The sequence below is a fragment of the Xyrauchen texanus genome, chromosome 46, assembly GCF_025860055.1.
Source record: "Xyrauchen texanus isolate HMW12.3.18 chromosome 46, RBS_HiC_50CHRs, whole genome shotgun sequence".
Lineage (NCBI taxonomy): Eukaryota > Metazoa > Chordata > Actinopteri > Cypriniformes > Catostomidae > Xyrauchen > Xyrauchen texanus.
Window position 1 is genome coordinate 23,917,009 of NC_068321.1, and position 21,106 is coordinate 23,938,114.

At 41.0% G+C, this 21,106-nt stretch overlaps 1 protein-coding gene across 1 annotated transcript; it reads right to left on the reverse strand.

Annotated features, from left to right (window-relative positions):
- Positions 1-4,865: 4,865 nt before the first annotated feature.
- LOC127638134 (sialic acid synthase-like) lies at positions 4,866-11,228 on the reverse strand. Its single transcript, XM_052119499.1, has 6 exons — positions 11,066-11,228; positions 10,576-10,791; positions 9,145-9,242; positions 6,818-6,974; positions 6,351-6,617; positions 4,866-6,217 (listed from the first exon to the last, which is right to left on the reverse strand). Exons 1-6 carry the CDS (start codon positions 11,195-11,197, stop codon positions 6,029-6,031), a joined length of 1,059 nt encoding a protein of 352 aa, XP_051975459.1. The 5' UTR covers positions 11,198-11,228; the 3' UTR covers positions 4,866-6,028.
- Positions 11,229-21,106: the final 9,878 nt, after the last annotated feature.

Sequence of the window (21,106 nt, forward strand, 5' to 3'; positions counted from 1 at the left end):
GCACAATGATCCGCGCAAGAGACGTTGCCCGGTTCCCATGGAGGCGCCGCTCGGAAACGGATTGCAACTAGACAAGCAAACTATACTTTGGGTTTTGTGTGCGCTTCTAAACGATCAAATACACACAAATATATGGCAAAATAACCGGTTTAGAGATTCACTTAAACACAGTTGATGTCTTAAATGGGAGTTAACATTTGGGAGAAAATATGTGTATTATTAGATCTGCATTCGGTCTTAAAGTGGCAGCATCTAATAAACCTGCTAATGATTACACCGTTAATGTGAATAAAACAACTAAAGGCAAAGAGAAAATAAGATGTTTAAGAATGAATAACTTTAGCTTTAATAAGCATTAATCTATCTATAATAAACTATGCTGTGTTATTTTACATTTGATTACTTTATTAGATTTCTAGCATATTATTATGGATACTTATATCCTGATCATAACTGGGATAGTTGGGCTAGCGTTAAATCATCAACAGCTGAGGTAACGTAAACATATAACGTCAAAATATTTAAACAAATCGGACATACCTGAAATAAATCCTCAAGGCAAAGAAGACGGCGAATGCGTCTTCTATATTCCACATGCCTTCTCTGTTGATTCATCAGACGTAGATACACGAACACAGCCCACACAACAGGCAACACAACAGCTGGAACCGGCATTTTCTGAATGAAAATAGTAGTAGTAGACACGTCGACGTTGCGCGTGACGTAGTGAGGTTTGCCGCGCTAATTTGCATATAGTGGTGTCCCATTTCATAGGGAAAGATCTTCAACTCCACTTCCCTCGTTGAGGGGACTTTACTTTCGAGGGCACTCAAAACCAAGTGGAAGTTTTAAGGGGGGAGAAATGGGACAGGGCCTAGGTGTCTCTCTTGTTAGCCTTGGTTGCCTCTGACCTTGTGAACCGCTGTGCCTTGTCTGAATGAACTTAAGCAGATCAGCACCGGCTGTGTGCGCTCGCTTGTGAGGCATGCTGTCATTGAGACTGAGTCGAACTCCTTTCCGAGAAAAGAGATGCTCTGAACCGGGAAGAGCTTGCTCTTTTCCTAGTTGACTTGAGCACCTGGTACCTGTGGGTGCACAGTGACTCTCAAGAGTGAGCTAGAATCAGCCAGTCATCGAGGTAATTGAGTATGCGGATGCCCACTTCCCTTAGCGGGGCAAGGGCTACCTCTGCGACCTTCGTGAAGGAAAGGGACAAGCCGAAGGGGAGGACCTGATACTACTACATCGGGCCATCGGACGTGAGCCATAGGATGGGTCTGTGTCGAGGCAAAATTGAGACATGAAAGTACACGTCCTTCAGGTCTACCGCTGCCAACCAATCTCGATGCTGGATGCATGTTAGAATAAGTTTCTGCATGAGCATCTTGAACAGGAGTCTGTGTAAGGCCGGTTCAGAACTCGTAGGTCCAAGATTGGCCGCAACCCACCGTGTTTCTTGGGTACGATGAAGTGAGGGCCGTAGAATCCCTTCTTCATCTCGGCTGGAGTGACAAGGCTCTATCGCGTCCTTGTGTAAAAGGGTTGCGATTTTTGCTTGCAAGGTGTTGCCGTTCTCGCCATGCACTGAATTGAGGCCGATGAAATGGGGCATGCGTCTGGCGAACTGAATCCCTGTGTCGGATGGTCCTGGACAGCCAACGCGATGGGTTTGAAAGTGTAAGCGATGCTTCCATGCTCCGAGTGGGGGGCACTGAGGGGACGATCACGTTTTACGTACCTGGTGGGGCTTCGCAGCGGGGGGGCAGGTAATATTATGTCGGGGGGCAAGTTTTACCTTGCCCCGCACACCCGGCTGGGGACGGGAAAGTGACTGAGGAGGTGGAGGTGTCACCTATGGAGGTGTCTACAGTTGAAGGCGTGGAGGCAAATGGACCATGTCCAGGGTGCCGTGACTGTAGGTGTTTGGCGCCAGACCGCCGTGAGAGCGGCATGTGTGGACAATGTTTACATGAATCAAGGAGTGAGTAATCTGCTCTTTTGGTTCCCACAGACCGGTCGGGGTGTGGCAAAAGATTTCCCTGCCGGCCGTCCACTGGGGGATGGAGTGGTCTAGAGGCCAGCTCCGTAGTGGCCATCTTGCTCCCTGAGTTGATCGTCTCAGGAACGCTTGGAAGCCTTCAGGTCCATGAAGGGTTTCATGAGATGAGGGCATCAGCTTCCTGTGGGGAGCTCTACGCTGGGGCCGAGAGCTGGGCCCGGGTTGGGGCTGAGCTGCCTGAGCTTTCGTTTCTTCACCACTGAAAACCGCTGGGCGAAGTCCTCAGCGATGTCGCCAAATAAGCTGAGCTGGGAGACAGGGGCGTTAAGAATGCAGGCTTTGTCAGTATTCCGCATCTCAAACAGGTTCGGCCACAGATGTTGTTCCTGGACCACAAGGGTGTCCATCGCCTGTCCGAGTGCACACACTGTGACCTTCCTGGCCCAGAGGGTGAGGTCAGTTGCTGAGCGCAGTTCCTGCAGCACATCATGATCAGGACTACCCAAGTGCAGTTCTTTAATTGCCTTGGCCTGGTGGGTTTGCAGGAGGGTTGTGGCATACAGAGCATAGGTGGCCCATCCGGTTGCTCTGTAGGCTTTTGAACTTGATTATCATCTAAAATTTATTTTAGCTTCAAAATGCAAATTTACATTTTCTGAAGAAGCAGTAAATGCGATTCGAGGTAAAGATGGTTAGATTTAAAATATTAAAATGTTCAAAAGCTCGTTTTCTGAAAGATAACTCGGCATTGGACAAATTGTTCTGATAGTTTATAGTCTTGAAAAAGTGCAGAACATTCTGAGAACTTCATTCAGCCGACTTTATTTATCTACAGGAAAGGGTAAAGCTAATTTAAGTTTGTGTAAAGAAAAGGCATATACTGTATAGGTCTAAAAATATATATTGTTTTCGTTTGATAATGTATTTTTTTGATTGAATGCTTTTTTCGTTTGGTAATATTTTTTATTTATTTAATGCTAATTCCATGATTGCCATCTATTATTTTGAATGATGTGAAAAAGCAAAACAGTGGCCATTGATTTGTTCAATGTGCACGAGATATTTGTGTTGGCACTCCTGGTAGTGTCACCAGGGCTGGACTGGTAATCTGGCATACTGGGCATTTTCCCGGCCACTTTGGGGCCTATCAGGGGCGGACTGGCCATCGGGAGAAACTAGCGGCAGGTGGGTCGACAGCGAAATGGCTGAATGGGCCGCAATAAGATAAAATGAGCTGCCAAACTATGCAGCATGGACCACAAAATGGGGCCACTATATGCAGAGAAGAATAGCGAACACTCCCCCATCTCCCGCACAACACACAACACACAATACTAAGGGATAACTTTGTTTGGTGAAAACATCTTGCACATGTTCCACACTGAATCTATATGTTGATAAATACGTTAAACATATTGAGAAAATGTTAACTTTTGGAATTCTGTTATGCATAAAAGTATAGAATATTTGATTACTTTAATGTTGTCCCTGGAATTTCACTCCAGATTATTTATAGATAATGCACTATTCAGATTATCTACTGATGGTTTAAAACAATCATACATTAAGTCTCAAACAGCATCAACAGTTTTGGGCAGGTTCTCATTTCCAAACAAGGAAAATAAATCATTCTTTGAAACTTACAATATATAAAAGTATATTACTGCTAAATTTGTAAGAAGTGCTCAACACATGAATTGCAAAAGCACATTTTTCTAAACTAAGTGTTGTAGCATAACTAGCAGGAGACCACTGATGTGCAAACTGAATTTGGAGACACTACAATGTGTAACAGTGAAGTTATTGAATATATTTGTAGTATCGCTTTTCGGTTTTGGACTTTGCAGACGGTTCCTGCGGACTTATATCACAGCTCTGAGGCAGTGGTGGAGCTAGGGGGTGGCTAGGGGTGGTCGTGGCAACCATGGACCGAAGCCTGGCCACCCCACTCGCAATTGCTGTTTTAGTCATTTTTTGGGCCATTTTTTTTGGCACAATTTAGTTCTTTAGAGGTGAAATCATCTCTGTACAAATATACAAACTTAACATGTGCGCACACCAAAGTCGCCCCACCTCTCTGTCCTGGGTGTCATTGTGTATGGACTTGTGTAAGAGTGAGAGCTTTTTATAAAGAAGCTAAAAAGCAACTTTCAGCAAAGTCTAAGACTGATTATTTGGTGCTGACTGAGGTGACACTTAAGTGTTGTAAAATAAGGGCTACAGTGATGTCGACCCAAAATGGCCACGCTCATCCACTGAAGCAGCCAATAGTGAGTGTGCAAGGGTAATATGTCCCAGCTTTGGTTAATCAAATGAGAAAGCCATATTGAATTTCCTGTATTTATATTACATTTGTGCATTTGCTTTTTATCCAAAGTCACTTACAGTGCACTAATTACAGGGATAATCCCCCTTGGAGCTGGAGTTAACCTGGAGTTAAGTGCCTTGCTCAAGGACACTATAGTGATGACTGTGGGTATCAAACCAGCAACCTTGTGTTTACCAGTTATGTGCTTTAGCTCACTACACCACCACCACTCCATATTTTAACTGATGGCTACAAAAAAATCCAATTCAACATACCAACAATATTTTATTTTGGCACTCCATTTGTTTACTTCACTCAATTAATATTTGTGTTTTTTTTTATTCATTTAATTTCTTTTATATCATTTCACATTTTCAAATGACTTTTTTTCCTATCGAAAAACGTTTTCACTACTGTAAAGTGGCATCACAGATGGAGGTTTGTCATGTAAGTTTTCAGCTAATCATAACTGAATTAATTGCGGAATATTTTCATCTTTGATTTACACTGGCGACACAAATTTGGAATAATTAACAGATTTTGCTGTTTCGGAAGGAACTTGGTACTTTATTTCAGCAAAGTGTCATTCAACTGATCACAAATTATAGTCAGGACATTACTGATGTAAAAAACAGCACTAACACCATTTGAAAAATGTAGCCAGCAGCCATCACTCCAACACCTTATCCTTGAGTATTCATGCTAAATTGCTAATTTGGTACTAGAAAATCACTTGCCATTATATCAAACACAGTTGAAAGATATTTGGTTTGTTAAATGAACCTTAACATGGTCTTTGTGTTTGTTTTTAAGTTGCCACAGTATGCAATAGACTGGCATTTATTAAGGTCAAAAATGGCAAAAAAGAAACAGCTTTCTCTAGAAACTCATCAGTCAATCATTGTTTTGAGGAATGAAGGCTATACAATGCTTGAAATTGCCAAAAAACTGAAGACTCCATTCAAAGGCGTACACTACAGTCTTCCAAGACAAAGGACAACTGTCTCTAACAAGGACAGAAAGAGATGTGGAAGGCCAGTTGTACAACTAAACAAGAGGATAAGTACATCAGAGTCTCTAGTTTGAGAAATAGACACCGCTGACAGCTTGATTGAATTCTACCCGCTCAACACCAGTTTCATGTACAACAGTAAAGTGAAGACTCAGGGGTGCAGGCCTTATGGGAAGAATATATATATATATATATATATACTGATGGATTTCATTTTTCTTAACTAGGAAACACATTTGCCCATTTTCCACTGTCATAAGTCCAACACATTCATTCTTTTTTGCAGAGTGTGTTGTCTCCGTAGAACACATTCATCATGCTACTCTTAACTAGATTAGGAGACCTCTCCAGCACCCTTAAACTGTTTAGGAGCCGAGAACAAATCTTATCACTTATGAACCTTTATGAATGATGCTTAATCTTAAATCTAGGAATACAATTACGTCATTCTCAGATTTTTGACACACAAGACTAAAATTTTACTCTAAAGTGGCTTTATACATACAGATAAAACCCTGTGTAAATAAAGTTTTTTTTTCCAGTGAAGAAGAAAACAAAACAAGCAGAACCCACAATTTACAAATCCACTACTTAAAAATATGTTTCCATTAATACACCGTAAATAAACCTTAAATCCATTTAGATAAATAATGTGGATTGAATTCTTATTAGCCCCAAAAACCTTTCTGATATGTATTTGTGGAGACACTTAATCTTTTATCATGGCATCAGTGATGGTGGCGTCTTCCTCCAGGTCCACTGTGATTTTTTTGCCAACAAGTTTGAAGATGTTCTCTGGTGTCACACCATGCGGTTCAGCCACTTTTACTGTCAGCATGTCAAGAGTTAATGCCACACCTTTCTGCAATGGCTTCCGGGCCACTACCGATTTACCCAGCTGTAAAGATCATAAACCATATAAAATAATTTTAAATTACATTCTATAACTTCCTTGATTTGTAGGACAAAAACAACTTGACAGAAGTTGAATAAATATTCAAAACTCTTTCAAAGCGAGCTTTATATCTAACCTTGCTGTGGCAGGAGGCTTCACAGGGCAGCATGTGTTTAATTGGAGAGCCCATCGCTGTCTCAACTGTCCTGATTGCTTTCACCAGCTCTGCCAGCTCAACCGGCTCTAGCGATGCCGCGTGGTCACTGCCTTTCCAGCTCTTATCCAGAGTCACATGACGCTCCAGGACCTTTGCCCCCAGTGCCACAGCAGCTACAGACACATGGATGCCCGTCTCATGTCCAGAGTAACCAATTGGAATGTCTGGGAACTCTTTCTGAAACTCCTACATTTGCAAAAGGAAAGAGAGTCACAATTTTGTTTTAGGGATTCAAATTACTCATTAAATACTCATGATGTCCTCATGATGTCCTCATAACACATAATGCAGGAGCATAGCACATTCTTTCTCCACAAATGAGAAGTTAAGCATGATTTCATCATGAGATATAATCAGCAGTGATTAGACAGCTAGCATGGACTAACAGTGATCATTCTGAGGTTGACGTGCTCGATTGGCAGAGGATAAGCACTGGTACACTGCAGGAAGACGAATTTGTGATTGTGCTTCCAGACTGTTTGGTAAGCACAGCGCATGGTCTCCAAAGACTGCATACCACTGGATATCACCATGGGACGACCTGTAAAATATGTTGTATACCTGTCAGATTTTGAACTAAAGAACCCAAATGCAGACAGTCAAAATCTCTTAAAGGCTTTATTTTAAGGAGAAAATGCAAAGACAAAATGCAAGATAAAAGAAGCACAGACGGTTGCCAACTAGCTTTTGAAACATGCTTCATGAAGCTTCGAAACATTTACACATTTTTAGTTTCGAACCAATGCTTCTGAGTGTGTATCAAACCGGCCAAGTCATGTGATTTCAGCAAACGATGCTTCATTACGTCATACTATATCTATTATAATGAAGGCCTCTTTTAAACTTCTTTTATTGGGGTAGCTGCAGCTGCTCCCTGTTCAAAAGATGTTCTATAGGAATGTGTTTCCTGTCTCTGTACTCTCATGTTTCACACGTAGTACAAACATGTATGTCACCCCCATATAAGGTAAAGAACTATTTCATTGGTGGGGGTCCAGTGGAATGTGGTTTTTCTGGACCATATAACAAAGTGTTGAACAATAAATGTTGAAGAAGGATTTGATAGCATTGGGTGTCTGTGTCATTTCTTTCTTCCCTCAGCTGAGCTGCATCGAGACGGGGATTGCAGATCAAGAAAATAAATTAAATACATTGAATGACAAAATTATCTAACACTGGCTCAACGAAAGGCCCGACCATGGTACACAATTCTTCATACGTAGCCCTGGTTAGACGAAAGTGCACAGATCGTTGTTAAAGTGGGTCCTCACAATCCACCAGAACTGTTTTGAGTGGGTGCGCTCCCAGGTATATGGAGGCTGTCGGTGAAATGGAATAGCATTTGAGCCCTCATTATGTGAGCTTTTGCATTTATTCTGAAATATATTTAAAAATATAACGTAGGCCTACAGTTGCTTTATTATACAGCAAATACAACTCTCCCCAAAGCAAAGAGCTGCCTGCACCATGAGTAAAAAGGCTGGCTCCCTCAAGATAATGTGCATTTACAGTTAATTGAAAATGATTATGTTTCGCATTTAGTCAAATTTTCAGAAATGCCAAAGTCATAGCAAGTCAGTCCACTGTTCCATCTTTGGAACGCTCTCGGAGGCTATTTCCAGTCATGCCAGTGCAGCTCCGATCTACTTGAATGGAGAAAGACCAAAATCTCAAAATTATTGATTGACAGGTGATATCTGTATCTAAAAGTTGATTGGCTCTTTGACCTGTAAGATGTACCTTTCTACATCTGTTGACCATTGGTCGCAAGAGTTCCTCGGTTGGGCGTTCTAATTTCTCCCATTTATTTGTGTAGAAGTGGCCTGTCTCTGCTAAATAATCTCTGGTGTAATTTATTACCACAATGTTTCGTTTTCAAATGTTTATTTGCACAATCTGTCAAAGCATACCAATTTGTCAAATTTTTTTATACAACAAAGTGTTGTTTTATTATAAAAAAATAAATAGTTTGACATTTAAAATGATTATAAAAGAGTAATCATAAAAGGCCAATTTATATATGAAGGTCTACATATTCTACAGATATTCAGACCTGCTTATTCCATGATGTTGTAGACAAGCATGAAAAATATATGACAAATGCAAGGCAGAAATTAATTTCCAATGCATTGTGTTATTGTATCTACTTTGACTCAAATTTTCTCATTGCATTTACACACCTGTGACCAGCAGATGTCCTCAGCGTGCACTTCGAAACTGTGAATCATTTTCCGAAGCAATTTCGGAAAGCTTCTTATATATATATATATATATATATATATATATATATATATCACAAACACACACACACACATAGACATAAACCAGACCGACGAGAAAATAGAGAAATAATCCAGCACGACAAGAGACAAAAATAATTTAATGAGGGAAAAATCAGGGTTGGAAATTAGGAGAGCAGGTGAAGCAAATGAACAAATAACAAGGCAAACAAGTGCGTGAGGTCAAGACACTAGACAGAGCACATGAAGGAGAGAAACGTAAGACCAAAACAAGAACACATGTAACGGGATCCTGACACAAAATAAGTGTGTTACAAGAGTGTTGGGAAACCGACAGTACCAGCCTCAAAAAATATACAAAGATAAATGCTGCTTTCAGGAAATCATTTGAAAGAATAAATTACATATTTTACAGGTTAAACAGGTACAGTTGATGTAGTCAGGTCAGGTTTTTATTTTGAATTTTATTTACCTTTTTGGCGGTTTTCTCCAGGTAAGGGATATTGTTAGTGTCAGCTGAGGCAACTTTGAAAAATGGCACATTTATTTCATGGAGAAATTCTACAGCCATCTAACAGAGGAAGAGCAGAGAGAGGAAGGGATACAAATGCATTTAAAGGGATAGTTCACAAAAAAAAAATAAAAATCAAAAACCCACAAAAAAACTACTCACCCTCATGTCATCCCAATGTATGACATTCTTTCTTCTGCTGAACACAAAGATTTTTACAAGAATATTCAGCTCTGTGGTTCCTTTCAATGCATGTGAATGGTGACAAGACCTTTCAAAAACCTCATTGTTTAATATGTCTTCTGATGTGATCCAATTACTTTGGGTAAAAAGATAAATATTGTAATAATTGTTTATATAAATCTCCACTTTTGCTTTTACTTTTAGAAAGTGAAAGTGGAGATTTTTAGTAAGGAAAAATGACTTTAATATTGATCCGTTTCTCACCCATACCTTCCATTTCACCTCTGAATACATAGACATAACCACTAGAGTCATATGGATTACATTTATGCTTCCTTTATGTGATTTCTGGAACTTGAATGATCTGGCCACCATTCACTTGTTTTGAATGGACCTTCAGTGCTGAGATAATCTTCTAAAAATCGTAATTTGTGTTCAGCAGAAGAAAGAAAGTCATATGCATCTGGTATGACATGAGAGAATTTTTGAGAACTTTTGTCAATTCAAATCTAATTGTTCCTTCCATTGTCTTAACAGGTCAATTTCGACCCAAATGGGAAGAACCAGTTTTGACCATTCATCTTAGGACTTTCTGGATGTTATACAGCTTTAAATCTTTTTTGTATATCTGTGAATCCAATTGAACATAAAAATATTAAATTGTTCTCAAATGTACCCCCTACCGGCCTTCTGTTCTCTAGCTCCCCCATCGGTTCCACTGGTTACTGCATCTTTCCCTCAAATTGGATACTTTCCTCTCAAACACTCACAGAGAGACTATTTTAATAAATATGTTACAAGATAAGATTAATAACATGATATTATTTGATAGGGCAGTGCCGTTTAGTGCTGTCGAACCCTAATAAAGAATGTATGCATTTTTAATGGTTTTCAATATGGTTAAAAAATTACCCAAAGGACAAAAGGAGGGTTCACTCAGTATTTTTTTTTCATCATTTAAAAATTTTACTTATAAAGAAAAGAATAGTAATTTTCAAACATATGTATTAAATCATGACCACTCAAGGGGGTGGGATGATGAAGAGTTCAATCTTATCAGTCACCTTATGAGAGCTCTTTTATAGTACATGGGCAGGGGTGCCTCATGGGGGCAGCCATGTTAGCATCATATGACCAGTTGAATACTAGGGTTAGGTGTGCATTATTTTTCAACAATTCAACGGGCAATATTCAATTATTCTTTACTTACCTCGTCCATCCCTGACGCTGTAAAGAAGATGCCGAGATCATTGGCGTACTGCTGAAGTTCTCTGTACTGCTGGTGACTGAACTCAAGATGGCGCTTGTGATCTCCGTATGTTTCTCCCCAGGCGTGAGGAGACGTATAGCGGCGCTCCAGAGCTTGTCTCGTGAATCTATGCTCGATCTCACTCTTCTGAAACTTTGCACAATCAGCGCCACAATCCTACATGAGAACAGGGAGGGAGGGACGGAGGGAGGCAGTCATTAATTTGACGGTTTACGCTTATCTTTAAAATACTATTTACAGAAGCTCATTGCGCACGCGCGCACGCACTGTATCTGACCATAAGTTTGCACCTTATAAAAATGTGTTTCTTTCCTTCCAGAACAACTGTGATTTGAAAAATATGTAAAAAAAAATAAAAATAAATTATAAATAAAAAATATCCTTTAACACAATCAGATTTACCAACTGAAAATGCAAGTACCAGGCCTACCTTGGCCATTCGGATCATTTTCTTGGCGATCTCTATGTCTCCTTGATGGTTCTGTCCGATCTCAGCGATGATGAAACAGGGGTTGGAGCCCCCGATTTTTCTTCCAGGACAGAGTTCAAATTCAGCAGACATATTGCAGAAGTGTTTAACTTTTGTACCTGACTTATTTGTAATTAAGAGACAGCAGGTGTTGTCACTGGTGTTAACACAAATCAAAAAGGCTGTTTGGAAGGACACAACATAATTTATAGGGATATAAGTGCTCCTCCCCTCTCACCACCCCAAACAAACACTTCAAGTATTTTCAAATATTAAAACCACAGAGTTCCAGGAAATATAGTGTTTGAGTGACAGTCCTGTAATACTCCCACACGCATTAAATTATTTTGGAAACTCATTGAGATATTGTTTTGACAGTACGCTATTAGCTACTGCTGTAGCCTATTTTCATCTCTTTATAAGTAAGTAAAAAAAAAGTTTTTTATTGAGTGGAATTTTTTTCCCCCCTATTTTACGGTTTAATTGAATAATCAATCATCAAAAAATTACAATAGGACATGCTCTCTCTTACTCTGGGTCGGGGACAAAGATCATTGAATAGAGCCACAAAATGTCCATTCAGTTAGAATGTATTTGCTTTTCATGTAATCAGAGACAATATAATTTTTTTTTTTAAATATTAATTTTAATAATATTTTAAATGTATGTAATCAGTAACAGTGTGTAGCAGCGTATGTATCTAACATGCATCATTCCGTATTTTCCATTTGGTGTCACCATTGCCCTGTTCTGGGCTAATTTTTAGTCCAAGTACATCTCTTATGAATCATTTAACACTTTTTAAAACAGTACTTTCAGCTCAATTTAAAAGGAAAGGAACTGTTCTACATATGTCTTCAAAGTAATAATAATAATAACAATAATAAAAAGATAAATCTTTACTTTTCTGGATTTAGGCAAAGTTTAAAGAATTGTGAACCGAACAGAATCGTGAGTGAAACTTTACACCCCAAGTGACTATTAAGTAACAAGTATGTAATTAAACACTAATTCACATTTAAGGTATGATCGTGTGTAAAATCCATAGGAAAATCCCAAGGGAACCCATGGCGAATTCTCTTCCGGGTTTGTGGACTACAAGCTGAACAGCTCTATTACATTCTCCATTGTATTAACATGGTTTAGCACAATGTGTGGACTTTTCAGATGACCCCTTTCCCAACATTCAAAAGTTCCTACTTTATGTTAAATTAAAGATCTGAGATGATTTTGCCGTGACACTATCTGACCAGCTTAAATACGGGACAAGTCGCGTCCTGTATTGATTTGATACGGAATATATCATTTCAACTTTAAATACGGGACCATCTGGTTGGTTCTCTGATTGGTTGAATGTGGACCATGGAAATGCAGATTTAAAAAAAATAACTAATTGTTTATTGGGGACATTTTTAAATCTACAACTCTGATCTTTTGTTTTAGAAGGTATAAATTCTTTCCAAGTCAGAGGGCTCGAGTCCAAGTCAAGTCGCAAGTCATCGTTGATTATTTCAACTTTTTAGAGCTGACAGTACATTCAACATTTTTTCTTTAAACATACAGTGGCAAGGAAAATATGTGAACCCTTTGGAATTGCCTTCATTTCTGTAGATCCTCACTGTGCACTTCACTAGCAACACTATGGTCCTAATAAAGTTCCCGATGTGTTCTTCTGCTGTTGTAGTTGATGTTGTGCATTCTGTGATGCTGTTCTGCTCACTGCAATTGTACAGAGTGGTTACTTGAGTTACCGTAGCCTTTCTGTCAGCTCGAACCAGTCTTGTTATTCTCCGTTGACATCTCTCAGCAACAAGGTGTTTCCATCCACAGAACTGCTGCTCACTGGATGTTTTTTGTTTTTGGCACCATTCCGAGTTAACTCTAGAGACTGTTGTGTGAAAATCCCACGAGATCAGCAGCTACAGAAATTCTCAAGCCAGCCCGTCTGGCACCAAAATTCATAGAAATATTTGAGATCACATTTTTTTCCCCTTTCTGATGGTTGATGTGAACATTAAGCTTCTGACCCGTATCTGCATGGTACGATACATTGTGATTCAAAAATGTGATGATTTGCATTGTTGAAATGGGACGGTTTTTATTATAATTAGTATTAATTAGAATTTTCGCCCAAATGTAAAATCTCTTGCTTGAGTCACATGAAGACGTGGATAGAATGCGTGTTCGTCTGTCATTTGACTCTGACTGTGATGAGGCAGACAAGGAATAAGGATCTAAACGCAGCTTTATTAAACTGGAAAACATACAAGTAAACTCGGAGCAAAAGGAAAAGCAAAACACAGGGAACCTGGCACAGCGCATAGACAAAAACATTCATACATGCAAGAATTGACACAGGAAACAGGGAAACCAAGGGCTTAAATACACAAGAGAAAAAATAAGGGAACGAGGAACATCTGGGGAAACAATCAGGGAATGAGAAATAATCAGGGAGAACCAATCAAAGAATAAAACTACAAAGCACATGGAGCAAACCATCAGTCCAAGGGGGCACAAGGTTTAAGGAGAGCAGAGGAACATGGCAAAGTCAGGGAGCAGATCAGCCGGGTGGTCAGGAGACCAAGTGGACCACAACAGATCAGGCGGGCGGCCAGGAGACCAAGGGAACCAGAGCAGATCAGGCGGGTGGCCAGGAGACCAAGGGGACCAGAGCAGATCAGGCGGACGGCCAGGAGACCAAGGGGACCGGAGCAGATCAGGCGGACGGCCAGGAGACCAAGGGGACCGGAGCAGATCAGGTGGACGGCCAGGAGACCAAGGGGACCGGAGCAGATGAGGCGGACGGCCAGGAGACCAAGGGGACCGGAGCAGATCAGGCGGACGGCCAGGAGACCAAGGGGACCGGAGCAGATCAGGCGGACGGCCAGGGTCAGGAGGCCTGGGAGGTGGCCGTAGGACAGGGACTGGGTCAGGAGTCCAGGGAGGTGGCCGTAGGACAGGGACTGGGTCAGGAGGCCTGGGAGGCAGCCTTAGGACAGGGACTGTGTCAGAGGGCCTGGGAGGCGGCCACAGGATGGGGACTGGGTCAGGGAGCCTGGGAGGAAGCCCCAGGCTGGGACTGAGTTAGGAGGTGGAGCCGCTATAGGAGTCGCTGCTAAAAAGCATTAAAGCATTCCGGAAGAAGGAAATGTTCTTCCTTGATTGTGTATACAATTAAAAGATGGATGAATTATTATTGACTTACAAAATTCCCGAACCACGTACTACATCCTTTGTTCCATATTGCTGCATATTTTGCAGTTGAACTATTGTGTAGCCTGTGGGCAGGACCTTTGGAGATGGCATCCACTAGATCCTTTGAAGCAATTACGTTCAATGTGTGAGATGCAAACCGTTGGTGAGGAGGTAGGAAATAATACATAAATTTTTTCAAACAAATCTAGCTAATTTTAAGTGCATAAAACAAACAATAATGAACCTGAAATGTTCCTCCTGCCCGGCTATATCCAGGGCGGTTTCTCCTATATTAAAGCTCCAGTAAAGAATAATGATAGAAATGATTTTGGAGGAAAACAGAATAAATCAAATAATAACAATTTATTTGCCAGATAGGATTAAAAACACAAGTTTCAAAAATCAATCAAAGCCAAATTCACATATGACCAAAATAAATAAACATTCCTAAAAATAAAAGACAAGTCAAAGAAGCATACATGGCAAAGTGACACACAGCAATTTGTGTCTTCAGTGGATCAATCTGGCTACACACAGCAACTTCCTCATGCAGATTCCATGAGCTCTGGGCCAGCTTTCCTAAAATATCCAAACCATAACATTTATGCATCTGGCAGACGCTTTTATCCAAAGCGACTTACAGAGCCCTTATTACAGGGACAATCCCCCTGGAGCAACCTGGAGTTAAGTGCCTTGCTCAAGGACACAATGGTGGTGGATGTGGGGCTCGAACCAGCATCCTTCTGATTACCAGATTACCAGTTATGTGCTTCGACCACTACACCACCACCACTCCCTCAAACAAAGGGACAAAGGGAATTTTGGGAGTGGTTAGGTTTGCATTTATCTGCATACAGGAGATTATTTAGATGAAAGACCCAGGAGGTAAACACACCACCAAGCCATGGCCAGAATTAGTTTACATTGTTAAAACCTTATTACCAGATATTATCGGTTGTGGGCATGGAACCATAGTACCAGTCACACTGAGACCTTTTAAATGATATCAAACATGCCTAGTTACATTATTTGTATACATCAGATATGATATTTTGTTACATACAGATCTTTGAGAGGTGAGTTTGAGGTGATTCTGAGCTGAAGGGGAACAAAGGAGTGGGGTGCAGAGATTTGCGCTTTATGGTCCATGCTCAGTAGAATGTGTTGACTCAGGTGGAAATGTTCTTCTGTGTGAAAGTTTTCATGACTTTGTTCTCGCAGAGTTCTTTGACTTTTACGTCATCTTGGTGCCAGCCTTACATACTGATAGTGTTGTGGCAGCAGGGGCGTGGTCAAGCGTCAAAAGAGAAAGAGGTAAAAGTGCTTACACCTGAACTAAATTATGTCTAACAGTCTCTAATTCCAGTAACAATGGGAAGAGCAGGCATATAAACGGCCACGCCAACACCAGAGAGAGAAAGAGAGAGAGAGAGAGAGAGAGAGAGAAGAAGAGGGCTCTTCCGCCATTAGGTACGCCACCATATGGCACTGGACCCACTCCTGGGTCTTCTGGACCTTCAGAAACCCCAAAGAAAATGCACGCCGGGGAAAATATTAACTTTTATCGATTGCCTATATATGATCATGAGCGATTGAAGCTCTGGCTTATCACATTGAACCTGGATATCAGTACATCAATGTACTGATATCCAGGTACATTCTCTCAAATATTGGAAGGTGTGCAGTGAACATTTTACCCCTGAGGATTTCAGACCATCAAAAGAAACAAAGGGTAAATATCTGAATTCATCGTCTGTGCCCGTGCTTTTTTTCCAGCTGAACTCAGATATGTGTGGTGGTGGCGTAGTGGGCTAAAGCACATAAATGTTAATAAGAAGGTTGTTGGTTCGATCCCCAATGGCCACCACCATTGTGTCCTTGAGCTAGGCACTTAACTCCAGGTTGCTCCGGGGATTGTCCCTGTAATAAGTGCACTGTAAGTCGCACTGGATAAATCGTCTACCAAATTTATAAATGTAAATATGTGTGAAAATGTTGACATTGTCTTGCCTCCCTCGGGCTCTGCATCTCCCTCAGCGTTCCACTCCTCATCACCCAATTTCTAATTCACTTCACCTGCACTCAGTTCACTCGCTCATCACTGCCTGCATAATAACTCACCTTCACACCACTTCAGTGTTAAGTGTCACACAAAGGACTCTAGTTTGACTGCACTGCTCTCACGCAGTGTTTATTTACCTGTCTGTATTTGCTCTTGAACTTCGTTGATATCTGTTTAGTGCTTACCCTGCTGTTTCGCCTGTTACCTCTTCTTCAGTTTGTGAAGCTTCTCTTCTGTGTGATATCACCTATACATTGATCTCACTATGTAAACCCTGTAAATTCTGTTAATCTCAGTAAACGCTCTCACACTTGGTTTCACTAACTACAACTTGTGTGGCTTGAATTCCTGACAGTAATATAGCCTTTATATTTCTGCTAAATAAAAAACACAAATTGATAACGCAACGGCATTGCTCTGAAATATAGGATGGTTATTAACTGCAGTAATGTTTTTTATTATTATTTGGAAATTATAATTTTTTTAAATATTGTTTTGAAATAGTTTTGGACTGTTTTGGTTTGTGAACGGCGCTTGGTCTGTGGTCTGTGCAAGTTTCTCTTGTAAACAATGACACGCTTCCTGCCTCCCCCACGTGATATATGACCTTACCAACAAGCTTACGTCATCCCTCTCATGAGCACGCATCACAGAGATGTACAGAAGTGAACATTTGTAGTTAAAAAGTATATATATGTATTGTTTTGTTTCTAGCTCAATTGTGGTGAGCAGAATAGCATCCCAGAATGCACAACATGTCAAACCTTGAGGTGGATGGGCTACAACAGCAGAAGACCATGTTGGGCACTTAATTCAGACAATAGTTGTTCCTAATAAAGTGCTCAGTGAGTGGATATTTGCAATATAATCAATGCATAGAGGCACAACACAAAGGGGGTGTTCTGTTGGTGAAAGCAAGGGGAGGCCATGTGATATTACATTTACATTACATTACATTTATTCATTTTGCAAACAGGAAAGCATAAGTAAATCATCTTAAGGAGACAGTGGTACAAAAGTGCCATATTACAGAGTTTCACTAGTATCAGAATAGTATTCAAAGCATATACAAGTGCAAATTTTAAAAGATTTTTTATTTTATTTGTTAGTGACTAGTTAAGTGCTCTTGGAGCTCTAAGTCAGTTTTTGAAGACAGAGAGTGAGTCAGCTTCACGGATGGAGTTGGGAAGGTCATTCCACCAATGTGGTATGATGAAGCTGAAAATCCGAGAAAGTGTTTTGGTGACTCTTTGTGTTGGTACAACAAGGCGATGTTCCTTAGCCGACCGCAGGCTTCTAGTGGGCATGTAGCTCTGCAGAAATGATTTTAGGTATGTTGGAGCAGACCCAGTGACTGTTCTGTATGCCAGCATCAGAGTCTTGAATTTGATACGTGCATCAAATGGCAGGCAGTGGAGAGAGACAAGGAGTAGTGTAACGTGTTCTCTTTGGCTCATTAAAGACCAGATGTGCTGCTGCATTCTGGATCATTTGCAGGGGTCTAATTGCACATGCAGGGAGGCCTGCAATGAGAGCGTTACAGTAGTCCAGTCTAGTTATGACAAGTGACTGAACAAGCAGTTATGTGGCATGTTTAGATAGGAAGGGTCTTATCTTCCTGATGAGTGTAAATCTACATGATCTTGCTGTCTTTGAGATGTGGTCCGCGAAATTTGGTTTGTTATCAATGGTTACCCCGTACATTTCAGACCGTTTTTGAAGGCGTTACTGTAGTCGAACCCAGCTTCACGGTGATGTTGTGTTCAACAGCAGGGTAGGCTGGAAAGACCAGGAGTTCAGTTTTGGATGGATTGAGTTGCAGTTGGTGTTCATTCATCCACGCCGAGATGTCTGCCAGGCAGGCAGAGATTCGAGTAGTCACGGTGGTGTCATTGGGCTGGAAAGGTTACGCTAGCTGCTTTTTGCCAACACCACCAAAATGTCTACCTTGTGTGTTAGACATCAAACTGAAAAACACTTGATGAAAGGCAAGCATTAGAGATTTTCTTGAACTTGAGAATTAACTTGATAACACTAAAGAACACAAGTAAAGGTAGAAGACAAGCAAAGACTTTTACAACCCCACAGAATTTGTTTTCTTAGCCTTATTATTTTAGACAGGGCGCCAGGATGGAGGCTGAGATCAGCTAGATTTAGTGCCACGCTCTGTTATACAGGACAATAAAATATTAAAAATAAATAATAAAAGGTTGTAAAGGTACAGCTGATACAGTTTATATTACACTGAATATAAAACTTTTATTTCTTTACAGAGGTTGGCACCTACTGTAGCTACTGAACTTTGACTTTATACATCCTGGTATCATCCCCACATCAAATGGCTAAACGACAACGAATTCTGTGGGGTTGTAAAAGTCTTTGTTTGACTTTTACCTCAGCTTGTGTTGTGTAGTCTTTAAACTTATTAGTAAGTTTAAAATGGTGAAAGAATATCTTAATCATCATCTTAATCAGTCTTTCATCAAGTGTTTTTTTTTTTAAATTATTATTACAGACCGTAAACCATCTCCCTCTTGTCACACCACCTTCTGCAGTCGGCCTTTATATATATATATATATAAAACATAAAAGCTATAAAGACGGGCAAGGAGGACACGAGAACTGGCTTGACAATATAAATAATAGTTTAATTTAATGTAATAGTTTAAGAGAAACTGAAACAAAAGACACAAACACACATGATGGTCAGCTGACCATAAACGATCTCCCTCTCGTCACACCACCTTACGCAGTCGACCTTTATCCCTCTTGGAGGCTCAATTAACCTGATAAGGGACCGAGTGTGTATAATCACGACCCGGCCCCACCCTCCGCCCTGTCACATTCCTCCCTCGTTCTCTCAGGCTGGGGAGCCCCCGGCATGACGTACACCCCCCCCCCCCCTTTCCCTGGGGAGGGGCGTGCCTTCTGCCCCGTCTGCAGGCAGGTCATCCCCGTCTACCTGGAAGAGGGAGGGGACAAGGGGAGGGAAACAGAAATAATTAAAATAGGGGGAGTACTACCTGTAACAGTGTAGTACCCCGCCAAAAAACACTGTAAAATTTAAAAGAGAGGGAAAAGGCCAACACGGAGCGGCAGTGAGAGAGAGAGAGATGAAAAAAAAAAAAGTACTCGCCGGTTTTCTGATACACCGTCGCATGGTCCTTGATCACTCCTCCACTCTCTCAGGCGGACGCAACTGCTCCTCACTGGGCGGACCGGAATCAGACCCACGACCCCGGTGGACAGAACGCCCCTCCATGTTCCTGGCGACTCGTTGTGACACTCCTCCGCCCCTGGCAGCGGCCCTAACGCTCCAGGCGGTCGGGAGTCACTTCCCTCTTCCCCTCGTGGCAAGGAGGATGTGAGAACCGGCTTGACAATATAAATAATAGTTTAATGAGAAACTGAAACAAAGACACAAACACACATGATGGTCAGCTGACCGTAAACGATCTCCTTCTCGTCACACCACCTTCCGCAGTCTACCTTTTTCCCTCTCAGAGGCTTAATTAGCCTGATAAGGGACTGGATGTATACAATCACAACCCGGCGCTGCCCTCTGCTCTGTCACAGACTACTTCTGGTCGCACCACATAAAAAAGGTTTTGAACTGATGCAAAAATATCTGACGGGAGATGGCGCATGTCAGTAACTCAGCATGACAGGGCCGATGCCAAGGTACTGGAACTCTCGAAAGCAACATGGTGACTTCATTTGGGATCATGTTGAGCCAACGGTCACTGTCTTGGTTATTTGACTTTGCTCTGAGAGCTGTGCTCTCATTGAAATTTAATAAGATCATGATGCTTGGTTGCTGGGGATTGCTGGCAGTGTTACATTTACGTTTATGCATTTGGCAGACGCTTTTATCCAAAGCAACCTCGAGTTAAGTGCCTTGCTCAAGGACACAATGGTGGTGGCCGTGGGGGATCAAACCAGCAACCTTCTGATTAACAGTTATGTGCTTTAGCCCACTACGCCACCACCACTCCCCTTTAGCAGTGGTGGCAGTAGGGGGTGAAATTGAGACTTGTCCCTTGTGCCTCACCTGCCATTTTCTCATTTTTCTAATCAAGGATTGAAAGTAACTCCAGGCAAATAAAGGTAACAACCAAACTTATCAGCCAATGCAGTAAATTTTCTATTCAGTTTGGTGGGTTATTCTATCAAGCTATCCATAATGGTATTTGAAGAAGAGCGTATCATATATTTTTCGTCGGCAGTTTAGAATCAACCGCAATGCCCGAATTATTGAATAAAATATGTTAATTGAATCATTCTTTTAAGTCATTACATGGCTTAGCAAATGGTCTGAATTCGTTTCTCACTCAGTAAAACAGTAACGGGATACATTAGAACCCATCAAACAAACCGAGCGAAGAATAAAGAGGAACATTTACCAACAAACTATTGAAGCAAAACCTCCAAATGCATCACATTTATTATGCATCACTAAATGCTCCTTAACCAGCTGACCTTTGACAGGTGTATTTAGCAGCAATTAGACTTGTCACAGGTGCATCACAGGGAACAGCGTTCAGTCCCACCAGTGACAGGACCTCTACATCTTCAGATTCTGCACCTAGAAGAGAACATTGAATCCACAAACATGTTAGCTGGTGTTCATCATTTCAAGTATAATTTACAACTTCAGTTTGGCACAAAGTAATACAAGCTAATAAGTGAACTATAGTCCATTTTTATGATCACTGAATATAAAACTTTTATTTCTTTACAGAGGT